Raw genomic sequence first — 21,782 nt, forward strand, 5'->3', positions numbered from 1 at the left:
ACCGTGTTGACCAGGATGGTCTCGATCTCTTGACCTCGTGATCCACCCGCCTCGGCCTCCCAAAGTGCTGGGATTAGAGGCGTGAGCCACCGCGCCCGGCTTTTTTTTTTTTTGAGATGGAGCCTCGCTCTGCTGCCCAAGCTGCAGTGCAGTGGTGCAACCTCCACCTTCTGGGTTCAAACGATTCTCCTGCCTCAGCCTCCAGAGTAGCTGGGATTACAGGCATGTGCCACCACGCCCAGCTAATTTTTGTATTTTTCGTAGAGACAGGGTCTCACCATGTTGGCCAGGCTGGTTTCAAACTCTTGAGCTAAAATAATCCACCCGCCTTAGCCTCCCAAAGTGTTGGGATTTCTGGCGGGAAGCACCGCCCCGGCCAGGTCTTTCTTCACAGCAATGCAAAACAGACTAACACAACACAGCCAGGCCAAATTGCATCTTTGTTTTCAGTTCCAGTCCAATGGACAGAGCACATAAAGTATAGGAGTTTAGCTCCTTCAAGAAACTGTAATGCAGTTTGGCCTTACCGTGAAATCTGTAATACAGTTATAAATTATATTTTAGATTTTTATGCCCAAAGTGGCCTGGAATGTTCTAAAATATCTAGTAAAAATCTAAAGTAGCTAAATTAAGAAGCATAAAACATAATTTTAAGCAAGCTCCTGACATATCGGAATTTTGCTTATAAAACAACTATTAAAAATTAGCCTTTCTCCCCGATACCCTCTGGAGGCCTATTAAGCGTAGTAGATTTATGTTACTTTACAAAGGATTCCAAATACAACATATTTTTAAACCAGCATAAACCACTTCATCTTAAAGCCTAATTGCTAAGATCAAGGCAGGTCACTATGATGATAAAAGCAAGCATAGCATTTATTGTACACTGACCACATGTGCTTCACACAAATCATCTCATTTAATGAAATCAGTATTTCCCATTTTTTTAGGTAAAGAAAGCAAAGATCAAACGATTAGTTTTAATACTTAAAACTGCACAAAATATCAACTTTAATCTAGTATTAAAATATAGCATGAAAAATACCTCCCACCACTACTTTTAAATAAACAAGCTAAATTTAATTCAAACTGAGTACACATGCATAAATTAGGGCTTTTTTTTTTTTTTTTTTTTTTTGTTAGGCTCTGCTATGTCACCCAGGCTAAAGTGCAGTAGCATAATCTCAGCTCACATAACTGGCCTCAATCTCCCAGGCTAAAGCGATCCTCCCACCTCAGCCTCCTGAGTGACTACACCTGTAAGTGTGTGCCACCACACTCAACTAATTTTTTTTTTTTTTTTTTTGGAGACAGAGTTTCACTCTAGTAGCCCAGGCTGGAGTGCAATTGTGCAATCTTGGCTCACTGCAACCTCCGCCTCCCAGGTTCAAGCGATTCTTCTGGCTCAGCCTCCCAAGTAGCTATTACAAGCACCTGCCACCACACCCGGCTAATTTTTTTGTATTTTTAGTAGAGATGGGGTTTCACCATGTTGTTGGCCAGGCTGATCTCAAACTCCTGACCTCAGGTGTTCTGCGCACTTCAGCCTCCCAAAGTGCTCAGATTACAGGCATGAGCCACTGCGCCCGGCATAAATTTTTAATTTTTCGTAGAGACAAGGTCTCTGTGTTGTCCAGGCTGGTCTCAAATTCCTGTGCTCAGTCCCCTCATCTCAGCCTCCCAAAGTGTGGGGATTACAGGCATGAGCCATCACACTTGGCCTCTCTTTCTTTTATGAAGCAGTCAACAATCCCTTGGAGACAAAATGAGAAAGTTCTAAGAATAAAAGACATGGGAGACCAACTTAAAATGCCAGTACCTACCATGGTATATTACCATAGCCAACAGTAAATATGCACACCTTTATTATTTTTGTTCTCTATTTTTAAAATTTATTTTTGTTTTTTGTTGTTTGGGACAGGGTCCTGCTTAGTCACCCAGGCTGGAGGACAATGGCATGATCATGAATCACTGAAGCTTCAATCAACTTCCAGGGCTCAAGAGATCCTCCCACCTTAGCCTCCTGAGTGGACAGTACTACAGGCAAGTTCCACCATGCCTGGCTAATTTTTTTTTATAGAGATGGAGTCTTACTTTGTTGCCCAGGCTGGTGGTGAACTTCTGGGCTCAAGCAATCCTCCTGACTTAGCCTCCCAAACTGCTGGGATTACAGGCATAAGCCACTGCTCCCTGCCCATTAATCACTATTTTGTATTTGATTTTACTTCCTGGTGGCCATGGTTTGTTGGTGCCCTAAGAGAGATTAATCTCCCAACTGGGCAAACTGAGAACAGGTAGTTAGAAAAAGTTAAAAATAATTCCTGCTTTTTCAACCAAATTTACTACAACTAGCCTCTCCTGTGGCCTCTGAGAAGCCCAGGCTTCAGTACTGCCCAAAGCAGCCTGTTTATGATTTTAGATTCCGGACTCCTTCTTTGTAAAGGATGAGAACAGCTTCCTAAAGAGGGGCATCTCATACTGATAGGCAGAGAGACAAGCAGGAGAGGAAGACCAGGCAAGGAATATGTGGAGGTTGGAGACGTACCTTTCAAATGTTCTTATGTTTTGAACTGACAGATAAAATTGCATTTATCACATACGACATGATATTTTGGAGTATATATACATTGTGAAATGGTTAAATCTAGCTAATTAACAACTGCATTACCTCACATAGTTGTTTCTGTGGTGAGAACATTATTAACATTCAACTATCTCTGCATTTTTCAACAATACGTTGTCCTTAACTATAGTCACCATGCTGTATGGTAGATCTCTTGAACTCATTCCTCCTAACTGTAATTATGTATCCTTGGACCAACATTTCCCCATCCTCCCACTGCCTAAGCACCCCCACCTCTGCTAACCACCATTCTACTCTCTACTTCTGTGAGAACTTATTAGACTTCACACATGAGTGAGATCATGCAATATTTGTCTTTCTGGGCCTGGCTTATTCACTTAACAGAATGTCATCCAGGTTCCTCCATCTTGCTGCAAATGACACAATTTCATTCTTTCTTGTGGTTGAATAGTATTCCATTGTGTAAACATACCACACTTGCTTCACCCATTCATCCACTGATGACCACTTAGGCTGATTCCATACCCTGGCCATTGTGAATAGTGCTGAATAAACATGAAGTGCAGATACATCTTCCACACACTGCTTTCATTTTCTTTGGGTAGATACCCAGTAGTGAAATTGCTGGATCATCTGGTGCTTCTATGTTTAATATTTGGCGGAATCTCCATACTGTTTTCTATAATGGCTATACTAATTTACATTCCTGCCATCAGTATCTAAGTGTTCCCTTTTCTTCATATTCTTGCCAACACCTGCTATCTTTTGTCATTTTGATAATAACCAGCCTAAAGGAGTAAGGTGGTATCTCATTGTAGTTTTGATTTGCAGTTCTCTGATGATTAATGATGTTGAGCACTTTCTTTTTTTTTTGAAACACAGTCTCACTCTGTTGCCCAGGCTGGAGTGCAGTGGTGCAATCTTGACTCGCTGCAACTTCCGCCTCCCAGGTTCAAGCGATTCTCCTGCCTCAGCCTCCTGAATAGCTGGGATTACAGGTGTACAACACCACGCCCAGCTACTTTTTTTCTTTTTTAAGACAGAGCCAAACACTCTGTCACCCAGGCTGGAGTGCAGTGGCACCATCTTGGCTCACTGCAATGTCCACCTCCCGGATTCCAGCAATTCTCCTGCCTCGGCCTCCTGAGTAGCTGGTATTACAGGTGCCTGATACCACACCCAGCTGATTTTTGTATTTTTAGTAGAGATAGGGTTTTACCCATGTTGGCCAGGCTGGTCTCAAGCTCCAGACCCCAGGTGATCCACAAGTCTCAGCCTCCCAAAGTGCTGGGATTGCACGCATGAGCCACCACACCCGGCCATACATTTTTTCACATGGTCATGCACTGCATAATATTTCAGTCAATTATAGACCACATACATGTCCATGTTCTCAGGGGGTTAAAATGGAGCTGAAAAATTCTTATTGCCTATTGACATCTTAGTCATCATTGTGTAATGGATTATGTATCTGTGGTGATACTTATGTAAACAAACCTACTGCACTTGTCAGTTACATAAAGGCATAGCACAGGGCCAGGCGAGGTAGCTCACGCCTGTAATCCCAGCACTTTGGGAGGCCAAGGCTTGTGGATCACCTGGGGTCAGGAGTTTGAGCCCAGCCTGGCCAATATGGGTGAAACCCTGTATCTACTAAAAATACAAAAATTAGGCAGGTGTGGTGGTGCACACCTGTAATCCCATACTCAGGAAGTTGAGGCACAGGAATAGCTTAAACTCAGGAAGAGAGGTTGCAGTAAGCCAAAATTGCATCACCACACACCAGCCTGGGCAACAGAGCGAGACCCAGTCTCATAAATGATTAATTAGATAAAAGCATAGCACATGCAATTAAGTACAGTACATATGCTTAATAAATGACTGTTACTGGTTTACGTATTTACTATACTTTTCATTATTTTACTTCAAGTTATTAAAAAAGTTAACTGTAAAACAGCCTCAGGCAGGTCTTTCAGGAAGGATCCAGAAGAAGGCACTGTTATCATAAGAGATGACAGCTCCATGAGTGTTCTTTCCCTGAACACCTTCCAACGGGACAGGATGTGAAAGTGGAAGTCAGGAAAATGGATGACCCTACAATCCTGACACTATACAGGCCTGGGCCAATATGTGTTCACGTCTCAGTTTTTAACAAAAAAGTTTAAAAGTAAAAAATAAAAAATTTCAAGCACAGAAAAGGTTTATAGAATAAGCATAAAATGAAAACATTTTTATGCAGCTGTATGTGTTTACATTTAAAGCTAAATGTTATTACAAAAGTCAAAAAGTAAAAGATTTACAGTAAGTTACAGTTCATTTATTATTGAAGAAATGATGTTTTAGGAATTTAGTGTAACCTAAGTGTACAGTGTTTATCAAAAGTCTACAACAATAAAAATAAAATAAATTAGCCACACATGGTGGTAACCCCCTAGTCCCGGTTACTTGAGGCTGAGGCAGGAAGATGACTTGAGCCCAGTTCGAAGCTGCAGTGAACTCTGATTGTGTCACTGTACTCCAGCCTGGGCAAAAGAGCAAAGCTCCATTAAAAAGATAGTCTACAGTAGTGTACGATAATGTCCTAGGCCTTCATGTTCCCTCACTGCCCACTCACTGGCACACCCAGGACAACATCCAGGCCTGCAAGCTTCACTATGGTTACGTGCCCTATACAGATGTGTCATTTTTATCTTTGATACTATATTTTTACTGTACCTTCCCTATGTTTAGACATGTTTACATACACAAATAATAATTAGTTTGCTCCAGTTGCCTATTCAGTACAATCGTATGCTGTACGGGTTTGCAGCCCAGAAATAAGCTGTACCATAGCTTAGGTATGTAGTGAGCTACCCCATCTAGGTTTGTGTAAGTACATTCTAGACGTTTGTATAAAGATGAAATCACCATACCATTGGTTCTGTTGGATCATAAGGGGAAAAAAAGATGAAATCACCTAACGACACATTTCTCAAAATGTATGCCTGTTGTTCAGTGATGAATGACTGCACTTGTTGGCAATTTTTAAGTCTTATTTTGAGAAAAGTCTATTCAGGTCCTTTGCACATTTTTAAAACATGAGATTGTTTTCTTACTATTGAGTTGTTGGAGTCCTGTGTTTTGGATATTAACCTCTTATCAGATGTATAGTTTGCAAATATTTTCTCCCATTCTGTAGGTTGCCTCTTCACTGTGTTCAATGTTTCCTTTGCTGTAAGGAAGCTTTATAGTTTGACTTAATACTGTTTGTCCATTTTTGCTTTTGTTGCCTGTGCTTTTGAGGTCATATCAAAAAACTCATGGGCCAGAATAATGTCAAGGAGTTTCCTGTTTCATTGTAGTAGTTTCAGAGTCTTGGTCTTACATTTAATCCATTTTGAGTTTATTTTTGTTTATAGTGAGAGACAAGGGCCTAATTTCATTCTTCTGCATGTGAGTATCTACTTTTCCCAACATCATTTATTAAAGAAACTGCCCTTTCCCCATTGTGTGGTTCTACCATCTTTGTTGAATGGCTTTAAGTAAATGCATGGTTTTATTTCTGGACTTTCTATTCTGTTCCATTTATCTATGTGTCTGTTTTTATCCTGGTACCATGCAGTTTTAATTACTATAGCTTTGTGGTATATTTTGAAGTCAAGTAGTGTGATGCCTTCAGCTTTGTTCTTTTTTTGCTTCTGCATGATAAAAAGTCTTGACTTTCAAATGATTATCGGTACATCAAGTAATAATAAATAACAAGTTCTTAAGTTCTATCATCTAGTAAATATGATTAAGAGAAATGAAAAGCAGCCCAAACAATTATATCAATATTGTTATTCTAATCATTAGCAGGAATAGATTAAGGCTGACTGTTGCTTCACACAAATTACTACTACTTTTTTCATAGATAAAGCCCCTGACAAATTCAAGAATGCATTAGGGAAAAAAAAATTTCATTCCTTTCTTTCTTCAAAAAAATTGATTTTGTTTAATTAGATCTAAGAAAGAAAATGTCAGCACTGATATAAGTTGCTTGAGTCAAAAGGCATAGGAAAATAGACAACATATACCAATTAAGTTTCTAAGAAACATGAAATCTTTAGGTAAGTTCTAAGTCTGTAAAAACAAACTATATTTGCTACTCTCCAAAAAGTGGAGGGACCTATTACATAACATACAGAAATAATTTAATGCCTTTCCATAAGAATATAACTCAAGGTATGTTGAAGCGTCATATTCCATGAGAGCATCTAAAATGACAATTCATAGAACAGGTGCTACTTTCTTCTCCTACCCATTTATGCAGTGGTTTTTTATAGATTCTGGCTGATGTTGCAGACAAAGGCCAAGAGGTTTTCCAAGACTTTATCCTTGTTCTGCCAGAAGGAGGTCTGGAGGATCATCATCTTTTCTCCTGGGCCTCCTTCTCCACTTCAGTGCTGCAGCTTCATTGGCCTTAAACTTTTTTTTTTTTTTTCCCACTGCAGGCGGCACTGTTCAATTTCAGCCTGAACTACTTCTTTGGCCTGCCTCAACCTCTAGTTCCTCTCTGCCTGTAGGCCCCAAAAACCTTCTGGACAGCCCACTTCTCGGTCTGTAGCAGCTGCAGGATCCCCTGCAACAAACTGGCCATGGCAGTGGTTCCAGCTTTGCCCTTTTGGTTCAAGATTGCTTTGGCCATTTGTGGTCTTCTGTGGTTCGTTATAAATCTGGGGATTGTTTCTCCCTATCTTTGTGAAGAATGTCATTGATATTTCTGATAGGGATTGCATTGAATCTGTAGACCACTTTGGGTAGTATGGACATTTTAACAATATTAGTTCCTCCAATCCATGAACATTTATTTGTGTCTCCTTCAATTTCTCTCATCAGTGTTTTCTACAGTTTTTAATGTAGAGATCTTTTACCTCCTTGCTTATATTTATTTCTAAGTATTTTTATAGCTATTGTAAACAGTTCTTTTCTTGATTTTTTTTCCAGGTAGTTCACTTATGAGTATATAAGTGAACTACAAAACTTACAAAAACATTGATTTTTGTAAGTCGATTTCACATCCTGCAACTTTACTGAATTCATTTATTAGAAATAGCAGAGTTTTTTTGGTGGCTTCTTTAAGGTTTTCTATTTTTTTGTTCCTTTTTCTTACGGTTTTCTATATGTAAGATCATGTCATCTACGAACAGGGACAAGTTGACTTCTTCCTTTTCAATTCTGTTGCCTTTTCTTTTGCCTAATTGCTCTGGCTAGGACTTTCAGTACAATGCTGAATAGAAGTGGCAAAAATGCGCATCCATGTCTCTTTTTTTTGAGACAGGGTCTGGCTCTGCCACCCAGGCTGCAGTGCAGGGTGTGATCTTAGCTCACTGCAACCTGTGCCTCCCAGGCTCAAGCCATCCTCCTACCTAAGGCTCCTAAGTAGCTGGGACTTACAGGTATGTTCCCCGACACCCAGCTAATATTTGTATATTTTCTGGTAGAGTCAGGGTTTCACTGTGTTGCCCAGGCTGGTCTCAAGTGATCCACCTGCTCAGCCTCTAAAAGTGCTGGGATTACAGGTATGAGCCATTATACCTGGCCTGGTATACTTATCTTATTCCAGATCTTAGAGAAAAAGCTTTCAACCTTTCCCTATTCAGCATGATGTTAGTTGTGGGTGTGTCATATATGGCCTTTGTTGCATTGAGGTACATCCCTTCTATATGTAATTTGTTGAGAGTTTTTAATTGAAGAAATGTGGAATTTTCCAAATGCTTTTTATGCATGTATTGAGATGATTATATGGTCTTTTGCCTTCATTCTGTTGATGTGATTTATCAGGTTTACTGATTTGCATATATTGAACCATCCTTGCATCCCTGGGATGAACTGTACTTGATCACTGTTAATAATCTTTTTTAAATGTGTTGAATTTGGTTTGCTAGTATTTTGTTAAGGATTTTTTATAACTGTGTTCATCACGGATATTGGCCAGTAGTTTTGTTGTTGTTGTTGCATCTTTACATACATTGTTTTAAAGGAGAATAATTATTCTCTGCCAAAATAGAGGTCTACTTCTGAATGAAACCTGTTTAAAGACAACATCTTCATCTAATGTTGTCTCTACCTAATACATTCAATACCATAACCAGGTTTTTCTCCCTATACCTTTTAAGAAAACCACTACAGTTTTATCTCTGACAGGGCTACAAAAATCCTCATTCGTGGAGAGCACTATAAAGATGCTGTCACAACTATCCAATGAAGGAGAAATTTTCTAAAGCCTTTGTTTTCCAAATATAATTCTTAATAGTCTGGGATTTACAAAGGTTATAACAATAAAATAAGGGAAAGAAAATCATCTCTGGCTAAACATAGTGTCTCACGCCTGTAATGCCAATGCTCTGGGAGGCTGAGGAGGGAGGATCACTTGAAGCCAGGAATTTGAGACCAGCTTGAGTGAGACAGTGAGACCTTACCTCTACAAAAAATTTAAAAGTTAGCCAGGTTACGTTGGTACACACATGTAGTCCTAGCTACTCCAGGAGACTGAGGCTGCAGTGAGCCACGATCATGCCACTGCACTTCAGCATGGGTGACAGAGTGAGACTCTATTTCCAAAAAAAAAAAAAAAAGAATCCCTAAGTCTTACTCAAAAAACAAATAATAAAATTAATGTTTCTTTTTTCAAATTTCAATGTCTGGCCTATTTTTTTTGTTATTCATTATCTTTTATTGTGGTAAAAGACACATAAAATTCACCATTTAAGTGTAGTTTGTAGTGCTAAGTATATTCATTCACATTATTGTTAATCAGGTCTCCAGACTTTTTCATCTTGTAAATCGGAAACTCTATACCCATTAAACAATGACTCGCCATTTTTCTGTCCTCTCAGCTTACTCTTTTACTAAAGAAAATAATAGAGAAAAAGGCAAAAGGGATAACTGTGTTTATACTTAGTTATCTTGTTCATTACTGCTAGCGACAAACTACCCATTACTAAGAAGAGGAACCTGAACATTTTCTGTGAGTATCCAAACCTCATAGAAAATTATAAATTACAGAAAAATCTTTAACAATTTCTCAAACACTGAAATAAATTTGTATGCATTTTTATTGCAAGTTTAAACAAAATCTTTTTCTGCAATTTAACTCTGACTGCTTTATACGTCCTGAAATTAGCTCTGAAACATCAAAATTTATTTAAAGCAAAATAGTATCACCTTTAATACACTGACTGGGGTTAAAACATAAAAGTGTATTCTAAAGCCAAAAACTAACCTTTAATACTATTACATACAAAATTATCAAAATGTGAGTACAGATATATAACAAATTCTTGTTGAAGCTGAAAAAAGTTGGTTACTAATATTAACAGTTCATCAGTTGCTTTTTCTTTTGGCCTCTGGAACCTCGAATTACCTTCAACAATGAGTTACATTTCAACGCAGTGGGTTTTTCTGAATTGGTTGACTAAGGAACATTACATAATACAGATTTAGCATTTACTTAAAAAAAATTCACTCTTACTTTTTCTTCCAACCTTTGTTCATTTTTATAGATAATTCTAACAGAATACAAGTGTTTTGTATAAAAGACAAAAATATGAACAATGAAAAACAGCCAGGGGACAAAATACACAAAAATAAGGAGCAACAGAGGAAAAAAACCAGAAATGTTTATTTCAAAATCTTAACAGGAACATTCTTCTGCTTCAGTGAGAGTCCCTCAGCTAAGGGAATTAATATACTGAAGCTAAAAACACAAGATTCAATAAAAGACTGACCTTAAACTAGATCTACTTAGCTGAAATTATATAAAATCAACCTAACATAATGCAGATCATCTCTGATACATAAATATGAAGTTGCTGACATATTAACAAGATAAAGTACTGCTTGAGGTTTTCTATTAGTTCATTTATTGTCTGTTTTCTGATTGCCATCTACATCCTTCCTAGGCCTATCTGGGACCAAGAAGACGGATTTTTGACATAGCTAGCCAAAACGATGAGAAATGCCATTCCAATTTTCCACCAGATTAAAAAAGAAAATTTACAACTGATACATGACAACACTTCCAAGTATACCTTGTTAAATCATTCCTACTTCAACCTCCCACTGCATGCCAGAGCTGCTTTATTCTGCGAGACTCCTTACACAGTGTACATTTAGAATGGAAAGGATGAGAAAAGAGATCAGGAGAGTATAATCTCTGAACAACATTCCCTAGTGGCTTCCTCTGCCTCCCTAGCATCTCCCTGTTTCCAGAAATACAGAGGTCCTTGGAGAGGTTAAGTTTTATATGAGAACTAATTCTCTCGAGGCAGCATGCTGACCTTGACAATCTCCAGAGTTTCCTTCCACCCCTTTGACTCCTGTGATGCTGCTCCTTTCATCTTTCCCTTCTATTTTTGCTGAAACCTTGAGAAGTGGCCATTTATAAAGAAGAGTTATTTAGCTTGCAGAGTCGAGGACTCCAGGCTTCATCAGCAGCTATGGGGAATTACGCTTCAGAAAGTCAGTTTTAAGGTACATCTTTTCCACTGGCTCCATCTGAATGACCTCACCCACCTAGATTTCATGGCAGTGTTACCAATACCCAAGAGTCTGGGAACAAGAAAAGTTCAAGGTATCCACTCTGTTGCCTTCAGAGTAGATCATACATTTGTGAAATGAATATGGACTACATATTAATTATACTTGACTTAACTAGGTATAATGACATTTTGTTATATAAGAAAATGTCCATAATTTTTTAAGAGTTGCATACCCAGAAGTAAGTAGGAGTAAAATGACATGATGTCTGAGATCTGCAGGGCTGCTTAAAATACTTCAGCGACAGCAAGAAAAAAAGAAGACAGATGAGGCAAGTGCTATAAAATCTTTTTTTTTTTTAAACAGGGTCTCGCTATGTTATCAGGGGCTATTCACAGGCCTGATCATAGTGTACTGCGGCCTTGAACTCCTGGGCTCAAGCAATCCTTTTGCCTCAACCTCTCCTAAAGTGCTGGGATTAAAGGTGTGAGCCACATGCCTGGCCTAGTAAAATCTTAATAATTATTAACTTTATATATATGTGGAATGATTATTCTACTCATATATGTTAGAAGTTTCTCACAACAAAAATAGGTTTTAACTTCCCATTACCCATTTAAAAACCATATTATTTCTAGATTATATAAGTGTCACTATTTTAAAACTACTTGTATTATACATACAGTATTTTTGCTTTTTGCCATTTTGATTTCTGGAAAACATTTCCCCCTGGCCAGGTTTTTTAAAATAGACTTCCAATTTATTATCAACAATTTTACCAGGATTCAGTGGATCTAGTCCTATATATCAACACACATACTTAATAAATAAAATGCCAGCTTCCATTAAAAATAAATCAGCACAAAAATAATTTAGACAAGAAGAAACCCAAGACAACATTTAACCTCCAATTCTTTGCCATACCAGGATTTGTTAATGGCAACTCCTGCTTCCAACTTTTTGACATTACACCACCATGATTTTATTTTCAAAGAGGAGAGAAAGGCTCAATTTATTACTAAAAAGTTATAAAACAGAAAAGCAAAACTCCAGTCTCCCCTGAATACCTGTACCTCCCCTCAATCTATCAGCAGAACAGGGGCCTGAGAACAAGACCAAGCTGAACAGCTGTTATGTCTCTGATTATTTTCAGAGTATATTCATGATTAGCAGAAGCACTAGAAAGGCCAGGGCAGTCAAAACAACTAGTATCAAATGATATTAGATGCAGAAAATCAAACCCACTAAATTTGCTCACGCCTTTTTGTTCCCACACTGTTTACTGATAATCTGATCATATAACAAGGAAGGTGAGTGTCATAAATTCCTCTTTATATATAACTAAATTTAAACGTAAAACATATGGAAATTTACAAACCTCAAGTTTAAAGAAAAATGAGACAAGTGGCAAGTAAATATGAAGCCATCAGGAATTCAGAAGAGTCAGTCACTTTTGGCACACATCACAGGGTTAACAGAGTTCAGCATGATTTCCTACTCTTTGTAAGATATTTAATACTGTACGATGGTAACACGTATTCATAAACGAACAGCTTCTGGTATCACAAGGACTTAAATGAGTAATTATGTTCAGAAATTCTGTCTGCTAAGGATTGTGTTGTAATTCTTCAAAGCATCATGATCCACGAATGGCATGGAGGATAAGCCTTAGTTAGCTAAAATAATCCATGAGTCAGCATACAGATTACTTCTTAATCGCTCTGCATTTCTAGCATGTGAAAGATAAAAACCATAGTTTACTGTTTGATCAAATACTTCGAACAGGCCAGGTACGGTGGCTCACGCCTGTAATTTCAGCACTTTGGGAGACCAAGGAGTTCAAAACCAGCCTGACCCATATGGCATAACCCTGTCTCTACTCAAAATACAAAAATCAGTTGGGTGTGGTGGCAGATGCCTATAATCCCAGCTACTCAGGAGACTGAGGCATGAGAATCGCTTGAACCCAGGAGGCGGAGGTTGCAGTGAGAGGAGGTTGCACCACTGCACTCCAGCCTGGGTGACAGAGTAAGACTCAGTCTCAGACAAATAAACAAAACAAAACAAATACTTCAAACATATAGAAAATAGAAAAATAGCAAAACTCCATGAATTTACTATCCAGATTTAATAACTATCAATATTTATTAGCATAGAACATCAACATACAACATTATTTGAGATCTTTAAAGAAGCATTACAAACATAAACTACAGGCGTTTCTAGTTCTTTGATTCAGCCTTCTCACAAGTCTCTATCTTCCCCTTCCATTTTATTCAAAACATTCCCAAATTTCCCACATCCCAGTTCTCACCCCTTTGTCTCATAAACCTATCTTTCTCTATTATTGCAAGACAAATTTCTTAAAAGAGGGCCGGGCGCAGTGGCTCACGCCTATAATCCCAGCACTTTGGGAGGCCGAGGCGGGTGGATCACGAGGTCAAGAGATGGAGACCATCCTGGTCAACATGGTGAAACCCCGTCTCTACTAAAAATACAAAAAATTAGCTGGGCATGATGGTGCGTGCCTGTAATCCCAGCTACTGGGGAGGCTGAGGCAGGAGAATTGCTTGAACCCAGGAGGCGGAGGTTGCGGTGAGCCAAGATCGTGCCATTGTACTCCAGTCTGGGCAACAACAGCGAAACTCCGTCTCAAAAAAAAAAAAAAAAAATTCTTAAAAGAGTCTGTACTCTTCCCCTCCTGTTTATAATCTAACCTACTAAAACCTAGTTTCTGCCCACTGGACTCCTATTCAATTCCAAGCCCTCAGAAACCTAAAGCTACTTTTCAGACTCCGCATTACTTGGCCTGTTGGCAACTTCTTTTTTTTTTTTTTTTTGAGACAGGGTCTCTCTGTCACCCAGGCTGGAGGCCACCTGTTGGTAATTTCTGACTGAGGCTCACAGAGCTGGCTGTCACCTAGCCTGAAGCTCCTCAGAATTGCAAATTATCATATTTACATAATGGGGATCTATTGCTTTGACTGCAGCCCCAGAATTCTGGGGCAAAGGGCATCTGTAGAAGTTAGTGAGCTAGGACCTAACTAGAGGGAAGTGGAGGCAGAAAGAAGAACTTTCAGGTTGGGCGCAAGCAGCTCATATCTGTAATCCCAGCACTTTGGGAGGCTGAGGTGCAAGGATGGCTTGAGCACAGGAGTTTGAGACCAGCCTGGGTAATAGAGTGAGACCTTGTCTTTACAAAAAACACAAGTGCTTTCAACCACAACTTCAGCAAGAAGGGCAGAATTACTGACCAAAAATCACAGCTCTAAAAATTCTGGAAAATCCCAAAATCAAGAAAAAAAGCATATACTTTCTATTCTATTCACACAGACAAAAAGACTAAAGGAGCTATACCAAAATGTTAACAATGATTAAATCTATGGATAGTTTTTGTATTCTTCCTTTTAATATTTATCATCTACAATAAACATTCATTTTTTTAAACGTGTGTGTGTGTGTGTGTGTGTGGGTGTGTGCGCGCGCGCGTTTAAGCAAAAGGCCTGCAGGCCTGTCTTCCAGCGTAACAAAACGTATTGCTAGGGAGATACAGCTCTACAGAATACTTGCAGAAAACCTCCAGGGAATAAGTGGGTGTTGGCATCTTTAAAAAGGAAAGAAAAGCAGGCTGGGTGCATGGGAAAGGAGAGCTCTCACACCAGTCTGGCCTAATACAACCCAAGGAGTGCCTGGTGTTTCCCCAAGCCTTCCAGTCAGCCACCAGGCCCTTTTCATTCTCCCTTTAAGGTATCACAAAGGTCTCGCCACTGCTCTGTATCTCACACTACCTTGACGTCACCAGGCACCCTGATGGTATCTTCACTCCCAACTCACTGACTTCCAATCCCACGTCCACATGGCTACTAGTGCTGAAACATGGTGGGCATCTGAAAATATTTCAGGACTATTTAGAATACATTTCTAAACCCTGAAGTGTATACAGTCCTCGGCTCACCTTTACCAGCTGCACTGACCAGCCCAGATACTTGGCTCCAGTTAAACTCCATACCTGTAGTTCCCTGAACATCCCATGCTCTGGCTTTGTGCCTCTGTGCACACTCTTCCCTCTGCCTGGAATACGCTTCCTCGCCTTATCAACCTGGCAGACTCCTACTCATCCTTTGTGTCTGGACCTGTAAAGTACTCCTAGTCAGCTGGCTGCTCCCTCTTCTGTAGGCCTTATTCATTTTGTGCGTAGTATTTTACAGCACTTCTTACCCTGCTCTGGAATTACTGCTAAAATATCTTTCTACCCCACTAAACCATGAGATATTTAAGGCCAGAAACCACATATCCCCATGCATCTGGAATAATTAGACACAGCAGACGTTCAGTAAATAGTTGATGAATTAACAAATATGGGTTGGTGTTTGTTTTTACTACATATTTTTTATAGATATCTCAGAAATAAATTTTGGGATCTGGAAACAGGTACTAAGTGATACTGGTGCTCTCTGAATGAAACCAATTCAAAGTTCCAGACCTAACTGAAAAGAAAGTACTGATCAAGCCAAATACATACTGGGCAAATGTAAGATTTCTGTCATCTTAACAGCTAAGGACATCAGAACTGTATCAATTCGGAATTAGCAACCCTCTCAAATCATACTTTGAGGATTACACATTCAGAAAGGGTTTCTGTTTTTCCTTCCATAGTGGTGGTGGCAATGGACATGGGGTACTGCCGAACATCTGTTAAAATGCAGGGCTGATTAGAAGACGTATCTTTTCTTCACAGTCAAATCAGCAAGAATGGCTGATAACCAGGGAACATGGACAATTTAAGATCAATGGCAAGCAAACAGAATCTGCACCTACTTCTCATTTCCATATATTTTAACTTTCAACAGTTGCCTGCCTATTGCCTACCTGAGCTAAAGCAGGGATTGAATTTTGGCCAGTCTGAGTCTGCATATGAGCAGACTTGCTCTCTGTCAAAGAGGCTGTTACACTTCCATCATGCTGGGATTCAACTGTTTCCATGGTCATTTGTCTGAAAAGACAATAAAAAGGAAGACAAATTAAGCCCTATCTTAAGTATTTGGAAATACAAGTTGAATATCCCTAATCCAAAAATCCAAAATCTGAAATACTCCAAATTCTGAAACTTTCTGAGCATTTACATGATGCCACAAATGGAAAATTCTACATGTGACCTCATGTTATGGGTCAAAACTTTGTATCCTGCACAAAATCTTTAAAAATATTGTATAAAATTACCTTCATACTATGTATATAAGGTGCATGTGAAACATAAATGAATCTCATTTATAGACCTGGGTCTCATCCCCAAGGTACTTCACATGTATATGCAAATATTCCAAAACCCCAAAAAATCCAAATTCTGAAACACTTCTGGTCCCAAGCATTTCAGATAAGGGATACTCAACCTGTACTGTTTTTACCCAGCTTTCTAATAACCACTTCTGACATCCAATTGTACTGTTTTCTTCTTCTTCAAGAAACAGGTTCAATAGTAGAGTCCTGACTCTCTAAACTTATCTTTTCTCCTCACTGTGTAGGAATATTACCAAGGGAACACTGCAAAATGTCTTGTGAGAACTAGCTTATTTTAAAACTTAATAAAACTTGTAATAATAAAGTCTTCCTGATAATTACCTTAAGCTTGCTATTTAACATGAATGACTGGTAAAATTAGGTTTTCTATTTTACATGAAAAGTATAAATATTCTATGATTCTTAAGGCCTAATAAACCTGCTTTATATTATGAAGTAGTGTGAAAGAACTTGCCCAGTCTAAATTAAATGTATAATATAAAAATGTGTCTTTCTTTGTTAGCCCTAAGTCGTTTCTGATGTTTATCAGAAAGCCCCAATTATTGAAAGAAGGGGATCTAATTTTTCCAGGAAAAGCTTCTGATGTGATTTGAAGTTTGTGTACAAATTCAATTTAAGCTCATGATTTCTATATGGACTCTTTCTAGAAGGCAAACTATAATAAATTTTATCCTGTTAAAGAGAAAATATAAAATATAAATAAAATTAACAAAATTTAAATTTAAAAACTTACTTATAGGAACCACTCCGTTACACATCTTCTCAGCTGTCAATAATACAATGTGTTTTTTCACCTTAGTCTAACTATATATCCAAAAAGTATACAGTCCACTTAGATCTTTGAATTAAAACATCCAAATTGTTCTTACAGATTTAATTAGTTACCAGATCCTACAGAGCTTCATCTACTGTTATTGACTTCATACTGCCTTTTGCATTCGAGTAGCCATTACCTGAATCCAGTCCTTCCATGCTCAAGCCATCTGCTACCGTCTCTACCACAGGTATTTTAATACTTATAACTGACCAGGACGATTTAGAGCAATCATATCAAAATACAAACATAGAGCCTACCATAGAAAAATGTCTTTCCCTTAGTATTGCCTACTAATCCTTTATCTCTTTTCTTATAACTTCCCAGAGCGGCCTCTCCAAGTGTGGGTCACCATCACACATAAAGTGTTAATTCCTACTGTTTTACTTTTGGTTATGAGAGGAGTTTCCAAAAAAAATACCTCAGGACATTAATTCTGCAGGTTCTAAAAAGGCCCTATCTGGGGAAAAAGGATAGGGAAAATGCTTAGTCAAAACGTTTTAAATATCCAAGATTAAAAGGGTTTCTTTCCTGAAGAACATCTCAGAAGCTTCAATCTGCTAGTGCGTCTTGAGAAGGGTGAAGGTGCAGATCCAACAGACAGCTTCTGAAAGTATCTGACCACCAAACAAACCCTTTCCCACAAAGCATGCCCCAGCAGGAATATTTTGGAAACCACCTGGGAAATGTTGTCTTGCTATTTTTTATACCTTTGAAAGATAAACTTCTTAAGGTTCTGCAACAACTTGAGTCTCAACTCAAAAATTACATGCCAAAAGGCCTTCCCGGGTAAACTCTATTTCATTCTGGAAACACTCATTTAGCATCATCTACATGGTAAGCTCTAAAAATACAAAGTGGATTAGTCATGGCCCTTGCCCTGAAGGAATCCATTAACTAAATGGTTGTGGGTTTCTCAAACTATGGTCCTTGGACAACCCACATCAGAATTAAGGAAAAGTATTTGTTGTAAAAAATGCAGAAGATTAGGCTCAACCCCAAACATACTGAATCAAACTTTCTTGAGGATTTAACTTCTTATAGCCAAACAATTCCAATGTGTACCAAAATTTGAGAAACACAGCTTATTGGAAGGTCAGTAACGAACACATGTAAAGCAAATTCTTTTTTTTTTTTTTTTTTTTTTTGAGGCAGAGTCTTGCTTTGTCACTTAGGCTAGAGTGCAGCGGCATGATCATGGCTCACAGCAACCTCTGCCTCCCAGGTTCCAGAGGTTCTCTGGCCTCAGCCTCCCAAGTAGCTGGGATTACAGGTGTGCGCCACCATGCTTGGCTAATTTTTGGATTTTTAACAAAAACATGTGGTTTCACCATGTTGGCCAAGCTGGTCTCGAACTCCTGACCTCAGGTGATCTGCCTGTCTTGGCCTCTCAAAGTGCTGGGATTACTAGGCGTGACCACCTCGACTGGCCGTAATTTCTTAAATCATGTGACATATGTGATGCATGAAATGCTCTGGAAAACATAAGAGAATGATTAAGTCTGCCAGAGGATATGGTCATATGAGTTGTATATTGAAGGTTGAGTAGGATTTCACCAGGTAGAAAGGACAGGTCGACTATGAGAGGAAAGAAAGTACAGAGCATGTCTGGGAAGCAGAATGACTGGAGTAGAAAATTTGGGTGAGGGATAGGGGGAGCCTAATTAGATTTAGTGAGGAAGAGACAGAGTAGGACCGGTACAAATAGCCTGGAAGGGTTGCATGGAATTATATTAGGATAATAGCCCTTTTTTTTTTTTTTTGAGAGGGAGTCTTGCTCCCCTCCCGGGCTGGAGTGCAGTGCGATCTAGAGTCACTGCAACCTCCGCCTCTCGTGTTCAAATGATTCTCCTGCCTCAGCCTCTCAAGTAGCTGGGATTACAGGCACACACCAACACACTGGGCTAATTTTTTATATTTTTAGTAGATATGGGGTTTTACCATGTTGGCCAGGCTGGTCTCCAACTCCTGGCCTCAAGTGATCGGCTCACTTCAGCCTCCCAAAGTGCTAGGATTACAGGCATGAGCCACCACATCTAGCCTGTGAGTTACAACTCACAGGCATGGTTATAAATATCAGTTGTAAATAACAACTATCCTGAGTCATCAAAAAAAGGCTAATTATGTTCAGTATACTTTAAGGACAGAGGGGTACACCCTATAGAATCCAAGAAGTCTCCCATCAAAAAAAAAAAAAAAAAAAAGTTTTAATGATTAAGAAGATAAACTGGGGCTGGGCGCAGTGTCTCACACCTGTAATCCCAGCACTCTGGGAGGCCAAAGTGGGTGGATCACAAGGTCAGGAGATGGAGACCATCCTGGCTAACATGGTGAAACCCTGTCTCTACTAGAAATACAAAAAATTAGCCAGGTGTGGTGGTGTGCACCTATAGTTCCAGCTTCTCAGGAGGCTGAAGTAGGAGAATCGCTTGAACCCAGGAGGCGGAGGTTGCAGTGGGCCATGATTGCGCCACTGCACTCCAGCCTGGGCGACAGAGAGAGACTCCAACTCAAAAAAAAAAAAAAAACTATTCAGGACTCTATTTTTGAGATATGATAAAAGACTTTATAAGCTATCAAACAGATTTCAAATGTTTTATACAAGAAAGTGTCTTAATATATATCATCTCATGCAATCATCTTAATTGGCCCTTTTCTCTGGGGGCATTTTCCAGAGAGTTGAGTCCTTTGCCCTTTTCCTTTTGTCAATACCACAGAATTTTTCAATACTATGAATACTATGGTATCTTCAATCCTATATGCAGATGGCTCCCAAATCTGTATTTACGCACACCTCCCTCCTACTGAGCATCTCACCCTGGGGTTTTCATGGACCCCTGTCCCTTCTTTCCCTTTCATTTCTTCTTTTAGTCAAGAGTATCATCATCCAGTCAGGATCCAAAGCTGGATTCGTGTGTCTATAAGTCAGAACCAGATCAACCACAAAAAGCAACCCTACAAAGCTAAACGTCAGTGAGGATGCCATGAGGCCTTGAGCCTTGAAAGAAAGGCAGAGATGGAAGGTCAGCAGCCACCCCGACTCCTCCTCCTTGCCAGACTTTAGCACTGGGCACTGTCCACTGTAACCTCCCATGGCCTCACTGGACCAAGCAGTTGAACTGCTGTTCCACACAGTTGCTACCATCCACTCTGAAGACCATAAATCACAGACAATGGGCCTCTTCCTACGCCACAACTGCACTGCAATGCCCCTACACCCATGCCAGAATCACACTTATATCACTGTCCAAGATAGAAGCTCCTTCCATATTTCATCTTCACTCTCATAACTAGTGCTTCCTTTACCTCCATAGTACAACCCTTCACTCCTGTCCTCCTTCCAAACACCAGCAATGTGCCATCTGGAACTCCCAAAGCCTCACTACTGTCCTCTCAAGAAGGTACTGCTCATCTTCCCACACCCAATCCAGGTCAGGATACTGACTGGCCACCTGCTTCATCCCCCACTGTCTTCCCACCTGTTCCTCCTTTACTCCCTCATAAAAACCCTTGTTCCACTGAGGCTCAAGGTCATCAGTTGTACCAACCTAAACCCATCCATAAGATAATCATCATCTACTCACCACCAGGATGTAAACTGAAGACTCTGGCTCCTGATGTAAAAGCCTTCCTCTTCACCCTTCTATGTTCAACACTCAAAAAGAAGACCCATCCCTCACCCAGACGCCTCAGATCAATGACTTATTTTATGTCACTTCAGCCATCTACTTGAGTGGCTGGCCACACACTGGACCTTGCCAATGTGCAACTGGTCCAGCTCTGAAATAATTAATTCCAACATTCCCGTCTGCCTCCAACATCCTGTTCTCCCAGCCTACCCTTTCCCTTGACCACTCCGATCACACTTCTTATTCAAACACACTGAGATCTTCACACCACTTTCTCTCTGGCCACCCGCCTCCCACTTTCTTCACTTCCCACTCTATTCAGCTAGTGGGGCTTCTCATTTTAATTATTGTTTCCCAGCCGGGCCTGGTGGCTCACACCTGTAATCTCAGCACTTTGGGGGGCCAAGGAGGGCAGATCATGAGGTCAGGAGTTTGAGACCAGCCTGACCAACATGGTGAAAACCCATCTCCACTAAAAATACAAAAACTAGCCAGGTGTGGTGGTGGGCACCTATAATCCCAGCTACTCAAGAGGTTGAGCTAGGAGAATTATTTGAACCCAGGAGGCAGAGGTTGCAGTGAGCAGAGGTTGCAGTGATCAGAGATCACGCCACTGCACTCCAGCCTGGGTGACAGAGCAATACTCCATCTTGGAAAAAAAAAATTATTGTTTCCCAATACCCTAAATTCTCTTGTCTTCTTTCCTTGCATTGCATATTCCTAGTAAATACCAATCTTAGATAAAACCAACTTTTGATCCCTCTATGCTTGCACCAAGGCAGATGAACAATAATGAATGAAATCATAAAATAGAATATTATTAAAGCTTCTGAGGCCAAGCACAGTGACTCATGCCTGCTGGAATCCCAACACTCTGAGGGGCCAAGGCAGAAGGATCACATGAGCCTAGGAGTGTTCGTGACCAGACTGGGCAACATAGTGAGACCCCATCTCTTAAAAA

The 21,782-nt window shown here is 39.7% G+C and overlaps 1 protein-coding gene across 16 annotated transcripts in view; it reads right to left on the minus strand.

Moving 5' to 3' along the window:
• Positions 1 to 21,782, minus strand: part of CREM (cAMP responsive element modulator) — an 83,075-nt gene that overhangs the window by 47,925 nt on the left and 13,368 nt on the right. For 9 of the 16 annotated variants that reach the window (XM_017535337.2, XM_017535336.2, XM_017535331.2 and 6 more), the window contains exon 2: positions 15,950 to 16,073. The exons of 6 other annotated variants lie outside the window; for them this stretch is intronic. In XM_017535337.2, the coding sequence (XP_017390826.1) occupies positions 15,950 to 16,069 (120 nt within the window). In that variant the 5' untranslated portion in view covers positions 16,070 to 16,073. Of the gene's footprint in view, positions 1 to 15,949; positions 16,074 to 21,782 lie in introns of those variants that run through there. One more of the 16 variants, XM_017535340.2, reaches the window with a different exon arrangement.

Source organism: Cebus imitator, unplaced genomic scaffold (assembly GCF_001604975.1).
Source record: "Cebus imitator isolate Cc_AM_T3 unplaced genomic scaffold, Cebus_imitator-1.0 Scaffold92, whole genome shotgun sequence".
NCBI classification, from domain to species: domain Eukaryota; kingdom Metazoa; phylum Chordata; class Mammalia; order Primates; family Cebidae; genus Cebus; species Cebus imitator.